At 50.5% G+C, this 12,742-nt stretch overlaps 1 protein-coding gene across 1 annotated transcript in view; it reads right to left on the bottom strand.

Annotated features, from left to right (window-relative positions):
* The window catches only part of WDR27 (WD repeat domain 27), a 101,300-nt gene that overhangs the window by 37,713 nt on the left and 50,845 nt on the right, over positions 1 to 12,742 (bottom strand). Inside the window, 1 exon segment of the mRNA XM_044242223.1 lies at positions 12,145 to 12,247. Within this exon segment, the coding sequence (XP_044098158.1) occupies positions 12,145 to 12,247 (103 nt within the window).

Raw genomic sequence — 12,742 nt, 5'->3', positions numbered from 1 at the left:
GTGCACCGTGGCCGCCTCACCGGAACCCTGCCCTGCTCGGCGTGTTTCCATCACTGCCATCAGTGCACACGTGTGGGTGCCAAAGCCTTGATGCCGTACTGGCCAGTGGTGCGGCCAGTGCAAGCGCCCGCTGGCCGTTTCCAGGGAGCTTAAACCCACACCAGGCTCGGTCCTCCGCAGCAGCCCACGGGAATGCAGCGTCCACACACACCTGCACAGAGCTCCTCAAATGAGCGAACCGATCACAACTTCATGCCCTCTATGTAAACCGTGTGCCAGTACAAAACGGGACTCTTGGAGGCATCCACTGGTCACACACACCTGAATCTCTCCGGATCCCAAACCGTAGAGAGTCACAAGGAGCAAACATCTCAGCACGGGGGTGTCTCCACGGGGAAAACCACCCTAGAAGGGGCACCATGCTCTGAGAAGCCAATGCCCGAGAAGCCAGTTCTGCACGCTCCAGAGTTAGGTGACCGCCAGTGCGCAACATCAAGGTGACCTGTGACCTGGGTCATGAACTTATGACAGAGATGAGGGACGAGTAGGAAGGGTGAGGAAGAAGCAGAGGGGTAGGGAAGCATGAGGCCAGAAGCCGGGTTTCAAGAAACGAGACGCAGCGGGAAAGAGGTCGGGAGGGGAGGGAATCGGGCTGGCAGGGCTAACGCTTCAGGAACCAGCTTCGTGGTTCGTCCAGCGTGGGACACAACTCCAGTTACAGCAGCCAGCCAAGTACAAGCCGGTGATGGCTCTGGTTAACACGGCCGGACGGCAGGGAACGCCTGTCCAGATGATGGAGAACAGCAGGCATGGAGAGGGTCCGGACAGAGCGGCCCCCATGCACCTGGGGGGCCGGCTGGAGAGGACAGGCAGAGAGGGGGCCGCCTATCCCTCCCTCCCCAGGAAGGCCAGGGCAGGAGGCCGACAGGTGTGGGCGGGCTCTGAGAGCACGGGGACCGGAGGTCGATGTGCTTTCTTCACGGAGCAGCGTCCGCGAAGTCCTTCCTGAGACTCCTTATGTCTTTACCGAATTTTGAGTGGGGATCAGCACGGCCCTGCTGTGGCCCTGGATCTCGCCAAGCAGATAAAATGATCCTGTGACATCATGACAGGCATCTAGATAAGGGTCATTTAAGAGACAGCCCTTTGTTTTCCATATGAAAACGCTTTTAAATGAAACATCTTTTTGCCTAGAAGGTTCCTGAATCCACTCAATCTTTCTGGTTGTGGCCAGGTTTCAACACAAAAGCAGCTGGGCAGCTGTAAATGTCAGAGTATCCTTAATTAGACACAGACTTGCCACCAGCTGCGCTTTCAAACAGTGGCCACAGTCTCCTGGCAATGCACAGGATGCACCTGTTTGATGCTGAGGACACAGGAATAACAGCTCAGCCCACTACAGTCCCTGCGCAGAACACAAGGTTTTAATTAGCTTCATTGAGTCCGGTGGGCCTGGCAGGATCCGTCGGAGAAGCCTCTGCCTTCGGCTCAGGTCATGATCTCAGGGTCCTGGGACTGGGCTCTCTGCTCAGCGGGAAGCCTGCTTCTCCCTCTGCCTCTGCCCCTCCTCCTGCTTGTGTTCTCTTTCTGTCAGATAAAATCTTAAAAAAAAAAAAAAAAACCACCTCATGAAGCTAGTCCTCCCCACCCAAGGGAAAGCAGCCCCAGCTAAAATGTACTGTGAAATGAATACAACCTGCAATAACCCTTAGGAAGTCAGTCACTGCGCCTAAAGTCGCAAGCAGAAGGGCCGTGTGCTTCAGGCCAAGCGCTGCTCTGACCAGTTCCGGGCGAGCGTTCTGTCGTTCTGTTGAACCGTGTCCTCGAAGATGAAGCTGCCTTCGCCTTCTCGTCTCACGTTACTCTTACCACGTCCCTCGCCGCCCACTGCCTGGATTTTCTGCACAGGAGCAGGGAAAGGAACTGCAAACCCAAGTTAACGCGCACTCCGGAAGCTTCCCGACAGCGGTGATGCTGTCGGCAGGGGAAGATGCTCATTCACTTTGGTTTTTTGTGTTTTTTTAAGTGTTTCCAGAAGCGATGTTTCCCAGAACTGTGCGTGCTGCTTCAGATCACTGCCTTTCTGGTTCCCCCACACACACCAAGTACAGTTTTCTCAGAAGACCCAGGGGTCCCGGCTTCAGCCCCCAGCCTTATTTAATCCCACGAGGACAGAACTGCTGCCCACTTCAGCAGAGGCCCAGACTCCATCAGGAAGCCCCGGATTTTGGCACACGGAGCCACCAGCATGTGAACAATGGACGTTACTGGTGGGACTCTGGGCTCGCCCTCAGGTTCGGAGAGCCCTCACCGTGGTCGGGCAGAGCCACGCAGGGGGTCCCCGGCATGGTGTGGACCGCCGGCTGCCCACCCAGCAGAGTCCTGCGTGAGTTGTCATCTGCATTCTTTCTAACTCTTCCAGCGTCCTTGGGCCTAAGACCACTTACATAACCAGTCATCTCAAGGGACCCGTTTTTCATTCTTCAAAAATGTGATCACACGTCGGGGCAGAGGATCTGGCAAAAACGCCACTTGGATCCCTGTACCATTGGCAACACCCTGACGGAGTCATCACAGTCTGACTGCAGCTGTCTAGAAGGTGAGATTCAAGCCAGTGTCCCGGAACGCAGCTCCAGAGCCTACCTCAACCTACAGCAGCCATCACTGCACACCGCTGCAGAGGAAATCCCACGGGTCTGGGCTTGGGACACAGAGCCCGCCTCCCTCGAACCTGAGGGTCCTCCTTCCGACACAGCAGGGCTCGCACAATGGAAAAACCCAGGTCTCGTGTCTGCTTCTGCTTCCAAAGTCTGTGCTTGGCTTTATTATGAAAAATTTCAGATATATACAAAAGTATGGGGAATCACATAACCCGCCCATACATGCATAACCCAAACACAACATTGTCGAGATTCTGCTCTGCTTGTCCAACTACCAAATGTTTGTTCTTTACTTTTGTCATTTAATTGTTGTGACTGAAGAATTATGAAGTGTTTTTAGCAAATTGCTACGATGATATGCCCCGTACTTTGTGAGGATTTCTAGACACACAGACATTGTGCGCATGCTTGAGCTGCTCTTTTGTACCCAGATGAAACAGAGGAAGTCCTGGAGAGCCCAGTCAGAGCACACTGCCGGCGTCCACAAGCGTCCCTGCACGCAGGCCTCCAGCAGGGTCCGCAGGGGGCTGCTACGTCTCTCCAGCACGGCTGTTTGGAGCAATCCTTTCCCCCATGCCAGAGACTCGCTGAAGACAAGGGGTCAGTGTCCTGAAGAATGTGCCACTCAGGACTTGTCTGCTCCCCTCTGTGCGATGTCTTCCAATGGCTCCGTCACCCTGCGTGTGTGCCCTAAGCCAGAAATTATCTACAAAGACTCAATTCAGTCCAGTTTCTACTGATTTTTCTTAAGAATACTTTATGGTGATTATTAGCATGGTGTGTCCCAAAATATCTCTAGGAATGCCCATACCACCTAACGTAGTGCGCGCTGAATGCTGCTGATGTTGGTCAGGAGGGCTGAGTGTGACGGCACCACGTCCTTGGAGAACGTCCGTCAGCCTGTTTGTTAACGGAGTGAGAACATTGCCCATGAGGTCTGTTAACGTGCAAGTGCAGGTGTGATCCTGCTGACTGTGGGCCTGGGTTCGACAGCTCCAGACTCGTCCTGCATACCCGAAATTCTGTGCCTTTGACCAACGTCTGTCTCCCCAAGGCCCGTCCTGGCTGCCAGCTACCAGCCCACTTCCCTGCGTTGTGAGTACAACTGTTTCAGAATCTTCACAGAAATAGAGCGATGCAGCACCTGTCCTCCTGGGCCAGGCGTATTTCACTTGGTATAAAATCCCCCGGGTTCATCTACTTCATTGCGAATGGTAGGATTTCCTTCTTTTTAAAGTTGAACAGCATTCCACTACATGTATTCACCAAATTTTCTTATTCATCCATTAATAAATATTTGGGTCATTTGCACATCTTGGCTATTGTGAATAATTTTGCAGTAACACAGGAGAGCAAATGTCTTTTCAAGCTCTTGATTTCAATTCTTTTGGATGAACACCCAGGAGTGGGATTATTGGACCCTATGGTAATTCTATTTTTAATTTTTTAAGGAACCTCCACACTATTGTCCAGAGTGGCTGCACCAACTTACATCCCTACTAGCTGTGCAAAAGGGTTCCAATTTCCCCACATGCTTGCCAACACTTATCTCCCGGTTTTTCAAGGATGGCCATCCTAGCAGCTGTGAGGTGATGTGTCACTCTTTTGGCTTGAATTTCCCTGATGAAGCATGATGAACCTGCAGGCCACTACTATGTCTTCTTTGGAGAAACGTCTCTTCGAGCTGTCTAGGGACCATCGACTTTATCTGATCATGTCATCTACTGAGGACACTCGCCAAAGTCAATTACTTTGAGATTGCAAGAGGGGAATATTCTAACTCTGCCATTCATTCCATTTGTCTGGAATTGTTTCCTAAAAAAATAACTTTTCTTCTTCAAAGAGGGTATCAGTGTCCAAACAGGAAAAGCAAGACAGTTGCTGAATTATTTCCCTTAAAAGAACATGATTCTGAGTGAGGGACCGCTGCCCCAGTCACCTCCAAATGGGAACTGGTCAGGCTTTGTTTGATTTTTGTTTGCTTTTAGTTACTTCTTTTGGAGTGTTATTTAAATGGTGCTGGGAAAACTGGGCAGCTATTTGTAGAAGAATGAAACTCGACCATTCTCTTACACCGTACACAAAGATCAACTCAAAATGGATAAAAGACCTCAACGTGAGACAGGAATCCATCAGAATCCTAGAGGAGAACATAGGCAGTAATCTCTTTGATATCAGCCACAGCAACTTCTTTCAAGATACGTCTCCAAAGGCAAAGGAAACAAAAGCGAAAATACACTTTTGGGACTTCATCAAAATCAAAAGCTTCTGCACAGCAAAGGAAACAGTCAAAAAAACAAAGAGGCAACCCACAGAATGGGAGAAGATATTTGCAAATGACAGTACAGACAAAAGGTTGATATCCAGGATCTATAATGAACTCCTCAAACTCAACACACACAAAACAGGCAAACACATCAAAAAATGGGCAGAAGATATGAACAGACACTTCTCCAATCAAGACATACAAATGGCTATCAGATACATGAAAAAATGCTCATCATCATTAGCCCTCAGGGAGATTCAAATTAAAATCACATTGAGATATCACCTTACACCAGTTAGAATGGCCAAAATTAACAAAACAGGAAACAACATGTGTTGGAGAGGATGTGGAGAAAGGGGAACCCTCTTCCACTGTTGGTGGGAATGCAAGTTGGTGCAGCCTCTTTGGAGAACAGTGTGGGGATTCCTCAAGAAATAAAAATAGAGCTTCCCTACGACCCTGCAATTGCACTCCTGGGTATCTACCCCAAAGATACAGATGTCGTGAAAAGAAGGGCCATCTGTACCCCAATGTTCACAGCAGCAATGGCCACGGGGGCCAAACTGTGGAAAGAACCTAGACATGCAACGTTTTCAAATCAGTTACTGTCAGGACTCCCTCGTGCTCCGTGGCGCCTTCTCTGGACGACGGTCTGGCGCTGCTCCCGGCGGCCGAGGCCTGACCCTTGACGCTTCGATTTCTTCCTTTACTTTTGGCACGAGACGCCCCTGGCTCATCTTTTTGCCACCGACCTGAAAGCAGCTAATCTTTCAGGGAACTCTGGTGTCCGTCAGAGGGAATGGCAGGTGGGGGCTCCGCACGGTCGCGCAGGAGGGCTGGAAGCAGGTGCTGCCGAACAACTCCAGTGGCCGGTGCTCAGAAGTACCCCGTTCTCATGTGTGCGCAGCCGTTCCACGCTGGCTTCTTTAAAGATTTATGGGTTTTGAGAAAGAGCAAGGGAGAGCGAGGACACACACGAGCAGGAGGAGAGGGAGAGAATCCACACGCAGACTCCCTGCTGAGCACAGAGCCGGGGCCGGACCCCAGGACCCAGAGGTCATGACCTGAGCCCAAACCAAGGATCGGACACCTAATGGACTGAGCCACCCAGGCACCCCCTGCACTGTTTTAATTAGAGACCTTCTAACAGTGTTTTTGAAAACTGGTAAAGCAAGACTCCCTGCTCCCAACATAATGCTTTTTTCCAGAGTGTCAACAATCGTTACTTCTTTGCTGTCTGAAATAATTTTACAGTGTGACTATCTACAGGAAAACCTGTTCAGTTTTTGTTGCGAAAGTGTTAAGTTTACAATTTATCTACAGAGAACCAATTTCTTTGTGAGACAGAATCACCCTATGTAAGAAAAGTCAAGACACTGCATTTTTCAAGTCTACATTTCTGGGGGAAAACTAAGTTTTCTTCATACAGGTTTTGCAGAGTTCTTATTAGGTTTATGCCTGAACATTTTAGTCTTCTTAAGCGTCTTTTAAATGGATTCTCCTCTTTATTATGTTCTCTCACCGATCATTGTTTTCATAGGTAAAGACCATGAAATTCCAGATAGTAATTCAAATCCTGCCGTCAACACTTTCCTGACTTACTTCACTGTTAATAACGACCATGTAATCTTATCATCTATGAATAATGGTAGTTTCAACTCTTCCTTTTCAGGTACAACTGTCTCTCGTATCTTGCTCCATGACACAGTGGTGGGGCTCATGGGCATCCTTGCTTTGTTCCTGATCAGAGGCTGCCTTGGCTGTTGCCCTGTAAGATGCTGGCATGTGAACAAGTATTTTATCATTTGAAACAAGCGTCCACACATTTATCCCGTAAGGGATGTTTTGTATGAAATGAATGGGGACTTGTGCTGAAATGGCTTTTCTGCATATGCAAAAATGATGACACAATCTCATTCCAGTTGGCTGATGGCTTCCTCGATACTGAGCCGTCCTGGAATCTCATGAGCATTGATAAATTATTGTAAACGTGTGGTCAGATTCTGTTTATTCCTATCTCACTTAAGATTTTTGAATTTATAAGTAAAATGTAGATTTTCTCTGCAATTTTATCAAGTATTCATATCGGTTATGTTCATTTAAAAAAAAATAATCTGGATGCTTTCCTTATTTACCTTCAAGAGTTACGTATTTCTGATTTTAAAAGTTTGGTAAAGTCCCCTGAGAAATCATCTGGGTCTAGTACTTTTTTGCAGAAACACTCTCGGAATTTTTTTTTTTTCTATTCTATAAAAACTAATCTGTCCATTTGTCTTTTGGGAAAATTCTGATGTATTTCGTGCAAGTCATCCACTAATTCTTATTTCTTATTGTGTTACATTAACTCCTCCATTTTTATATGCCTTTCATGTTTATTTGCATACACTGAAAAGCATTCTCCCAACTTTCAAAAGTTCCTCTGTTCCATTTTCCCCCTCATCATTTGTTATTAATTATATATTAAGCTCTGTCTCAAAAATGTGGGTTAGCCGAAGTTTATTTTGTAATTTGTGTTTTTTTAAAAGTAAGTATTTCCTTTATTGTCTCTTTTGTCTTTTCTGTCAATCAATGTCCTACTTAATTATTTTGCTGTTCCTTTTTCTGCTTTACAGACAGAGTTACTTCACCTACTGTCCCTTCCCTAAAATCTCCTCCAAGCACGGCTCTATTATATTCCAGAGACACTGAAATATCATGTTGGGAATATCATTGTTTTCAAAAGATACTACAATTTCATTTTGTTTTACATCTTTAAACCCAGCGCTCTCTAACAGAACCTTTGTTCGCTTAGGCCAGGAACTCTTGTTTTATGTCTCATTACCAATTTATGGGTTAACTGCGTCATGGAGAGAGTGCTATTTTTGTTCATGTTTTAATTTGTTGTGTTTTCTGTGGATTCATATATGGTTAACATTCCCGTGTCCGATGTGCCTTCCTTGCTGGTGTGCAAGTACAGCTCTGCACCTCCACAAGATGATAAACGGCTGATTACGCCGTCTATAACCTCACATGCTGGTGCAGCTGGTCCGCTGAGCAAGAGACGGATCTGTTAAAGCCCCATCATTGGTGTCTGGCTACTTACCGTTTCAGTGCTTGTATATCTGCTTTACGAATTTGCTCTTCTGTTTATTTTCATGGATGAATAGATATTATGTTTTCCTTGTGAGTTTTAGCCTTTGGCATCATAAAGGGTCTTTTCCTGGGTGCCTGGGTGGCTCAGTCGGTTGTGTGTCTGCCTTTGGCCCAGATCATCATCGCAGGGTCCTGGGATTGGCCCCACACCGGCCTCCCTGCTCAGCAGGAAGCCTGCTTCTCTCTCCCCCTCTGTTTGCTGCTCCCACCATTTGTGCTATCTCTGTTAATTTGTTCTTTAAAGTGTCTTTTCCTTCCTAAAAATCATTGCATTGGAAATTTGGGGTCTTTTGTGGTTCCATACAAATTTTAGGATTATTCTAGTTCTGTGAAAAATGCTGTTGGTATTCTGGTAGGAACTGCACTGAATCTGTAGATGGCTCTGGAAGGGATCCCACTAAGTGAAGTAAGTCGGGCAGAGAAAGACAATCACGTGGTTTCACTCATTCGCGGAACATAAGGAAGAGCGTGGGGCCCACAGAGGGAGAGAAACCTGAATGGGAAGAAACCAGAGAGACACAGACAAACCATGAGACACTCTTGACTCCAGAAAACACACTGAGGATTACAGAAGGAGGGGTGGAGGGGTGGGGTAACCAGGGGATGTGAAGGAGGGCACTTGACGTGTGCAGTGAGGTGTGTGTCGAGCGAACACGGGGTGTTACGCATAACCGGTGAGTCACTGAACACTACATCAAAAGTAATGATGGGCCACATGCTGGCTAATTGAAATTAATAAAAAAAAAAATCAAAGCAATTTTGAAAAAGAAAAACGACACTGGAAGTATCACAATGCCAGATCCTAAGATCTACTACGAGGGTGGAACGAACACAACAGGATGGCACGGGCTCAAACACAGACACCCAGATCCGTGGAACTGAACAGAGAGCCCAGGAATAAACCCACGATTATACGGTCAATTAATCTTCAACGAAGCAGGACAGAATGTCCAATGGAAAGACGACAGTCTCTTCCATAAATGATGCTGGGAACAAGGGACAGCCACATGCATAAAACTGAAACTGGACCATTCTCTTATACCTCACCCCAAGATGGACTCAAAATGGATGAAAGACCTCAATGTGAGACCTGAAACCACTGAACTCCTAGAAGAAAACATAGGCAGTTATCTCTTTGACATCAATCATAGAAAACTCTCCTGATACATCTCCTGATGGAAGGGAAACAAAGCCCAAATGAAACTAGTGGGGGGAAACCAAGATCAAAATTTCTGCACAGCAAAGGAAACCATCAACAGAACTAAAAGACAACTACGGAATGGGAGATGATGTCTGCAAACGACGTCTCTGATGAAGGCTGGTGTCCACAGTCTACAACGAACCCATCCAAGTCAACACCCAAAAGCCAAACAGTCCGATTAAAAAGTTGGCAGAGGACATGAACAGACATTTCTGCAAAGAAGACGTCCAGATGGCCAACAGACACATGAAAAGATGCTCCACATCACTCATCACCAGGGAAATGAAATCACAACCGCAGTGAGATACCACCTCACACTGTCAGAATGGCTAGAATCAACAACGCAAGAGACAACAGGTGTTGGTGAGGACGGGGAGAAAGGGGAGCCTCATGTACTATTAGTGGGAATGCAAATTGGTGCAAAGTGTGGAGGGTCCTCAAAAAGTTAAAAGTAGAACTACTCTATGGCTCAGTAACTGCACCACCCAAAGAATATAAAAACACCCATTTGAAGGGAGACATGCAGCCCTATGTTTATAGCAGCATTATCTCCCAGAGCCCAACTGTGGAAGGAACCAAGATGCCCACCAGCAGACGAACGTCAGGAGGGGAAGGGGGGGCGGACATTTCCTCAGGGCCCCCAGGAGGAACCAACCCTCCAACACCTTGACTTCAGACTTGCAGGCTGCAGAAGTGAGAGAGAATAGACTTCTCCTGTTTCAAGCTGTCACATTCATGGTGACTTGTTCCAACAGCCCTAGGGAACTAACACAAAATGGTTTTAAGTATGTTGAGGACAAATGGGAATGTATTAGTTTCTATTCCAAATCCACCATAAGACATGAGAGTTTCTCATGTAATGTATGTTGAGCAGAGGAAGGGATTTTCATCACTAAAATAAGTACACTGAGGGGCACCTGTGGGGCTCCGTCAGCTGAGGTCTGACCGTGGATTTCGGCTCGGGTCATGATCTCAGGGTGGTGGGATCAGGCGCCAAGTTGTGCCACAGGCTGGGTATGGAACCCACTTAGATTCTCGCCCCTCCCTGTGCTCCTCCCCAACCTCTCTCTCTAAAAAAAATAATACTAAATCTAAAAAATCAATTTAACAATGAAATAAAATATACACTGAGCCGGCTGGCGGGGCAGCGGGTGGTGTCCCAGCTGGGGTAGGGCTGGGGGCCAGCTGGGGCGCGGCCCCTCGGTGCCCTCCACGCTGTGTCCCACAGGAGGAAGCAGCAGAAAACCAGTCTGCCATCAGGTAAGAACCTCAGAGGTGTGGGCATTCCTGCTGGCACCATCAGCGCCCGGGGACTGGGTCACTGACGGGGAGAGACCAGCACTCACAGGAAACTTCGAGGTGCGGGCCCAGCCGAGGGACAGAGAGCGAGGCTGGAGTTTTTGCGGGAGGAGTGTGCGGCCAGCCACCAGCCACAGCGTCGGAACTGGCGTTTGACTCTCGGACAATCACACACGTTCTCTGAACCACGGCCAACTGGCGCAGGAGGACCCGATGGCGAAGGGTGTGAGAAGCCACAGGCGGGCGCAGAGAGAAAAGCGGGTCCTCCGGCAGACGACGATGAAAGCGGGAAGCACCTGCCCGCCGCCCGCGGCCGCCAGCTCTCTGGGAGGCGTCCAGGCCCCCAGGGTCCCGCAACCTCGTGGCCGAGCCCAGGGACGGGTGTCCTTCTGACCGGCCGGTGCCGGCAGAGCGGAACGTGGCCCAGGACAGCAGCACGGCCCCGCCCGTGACCCGGCCCAGTAAAGAGGCCCCGTGCTCTGTGTGAGCAGCTGCACCCCGAGACCGAGCGGCGGGAGGGGGGACCGAGCTGCCCGTGCGGCTCTAGGGTCTCGGGCCGCCCACTGAGCGGCTGGGTGCGCACGGCTGAACCGGGGTGGCGTCGCGTTGCTCAGGGAAACGGAGCCCGTCTGCTCGCCTCACCCCTGCACGCAGCCACACAGCCACGTCCGCGGGGGAGGGGCCGCGAGCAGCCTGAGAGCCGCCGCCGACGGGGTCCGCTGGGCCGCCGGCGAACAAGGAGGATGACCAGCCGCGGCCGCGGCACCACGGCGACCGCCCGTCAGAGCGCGAACTGGGCCACCGGCCGCGGAGGCAGCGCCCGGCTCTCCCCTCCGGCGCCACCCGTGACCAGATCTGCGGGGCCGGCTGACCGGCGACGCCCCCACACGGCGGCTCCTCGCGACGACACCGCACATCTGCGAGCGGATCGGCCCCAAGGGAACCCCTGGCACCGCGACAGTCCGAACGAGGCAGAGCTGCCGCAGCGTGAGGGAGCCGGCCCGGGGCGGAGACGTCGCCAGGGCCTGCGAGTCAGGCCCAAAGTGGCCGACCGGGAGACGCAGGACACCTTCACGACAGGCAGTGACCGCCAGGACGCACGGGAGACTGTGGCCCGGGCCCTGCCAAGTCCTCGCCGTGCCAGGGCCGATTCTGAAAGTCCCTTTCCCTGCGTCCTTCCCCGTCCCAAGCCCTGCGAATCAATAAAAGCGCTCCTCTGGAAAGTCAGAAAAACGCACGATAAAATCAGTACATTGTTCCCGAAAATACCCAAAAGAAACACTCCCGGAGAAAACCTCGGATCTGGCCTTTACGCATGACCGCTGCTGCCGGGTGACCGCAGGAGAGCAGCGTGCGGCTCCTTTCACGCGGCCCACAACGTGAGCCGCGACTGATGAATGGATGAAGAAATGAATCAACATGTGACTGGGGGTTAAAAAATCAGGCCTCACCAAAATTAACACAGGAGGGCCGGTCACAGCTCTCGCGTCACGCTTATTAACGGTGTTTGTGCTCATAAACTGTCCCCACAAGAATGAGCCTGGGGTCAGGACTGAAGACGAAGCGACGCGCGTGGCGGCACTTACGTGTCTGTCGTCCGCACCAGAAGCCACGTAGCGTCCGCATGGGCTGAAGGCAATCCCACAGGGGTATCCGTGGTTTGGATGTCCCTCAAAACAGCGCTCGCATCTATAGGAAAAGGAGAAACACCAGGAGAAAAACATGATTCTTTAATTTTAACACAAAGGGGCAAAGCACGCTGACGTGCAGCCTGTCTTCCCGACAACGAACGAACCAGCGCAGGGACTTGCATTCACGAGCCATGGAAGGCCGCAGGCCGTCCCGGACATGCAAAATAGAAACCAACCGTTTCCAAACCACAGATTACCTGGATCACTGATCGAAGACTTGGCAGGCGCAGCGCTCTCTCAAGCAGGTCAGGTGCTCCGGCCAACCCCCCGCCAAGTGTTACGGACCGGGGCGGGTGGGGGGGAGCAGTTCCAGGAAAGCCTGCGCCAGCGAGGGCCAGCACGGGGCTGGGCTCCGGGGGCTCCAGGATGCCCCACCGAGCCCCCGCCAGAGCCGGCCCCTGGGATCACGCCCCCACACGTCACAGGGCCTTTTATCCCCACCTTGCCATTACAGAGGCGAGCAGGGACACTGTTCACGCCGCCCCTGCGACCC

This window comes from Neovison vison, chromosome 1 (assembly GCF_020171115.1).
Source record: "Neovison vison isolate M4711 chromosome 1, ASM_NN_V1, whole genome shotgun sequence".
NCBI classification, from domain to species: Eukaryota; Metazoa; Chordata; class Mammalia; order Carnivora; family Mustelidae; genus Neogale; species Neogale vison.
Note: the sequence above shows the minus strand (reverse complement) of the source record. Positions and strands in the feature narration are given on the sequence as shown.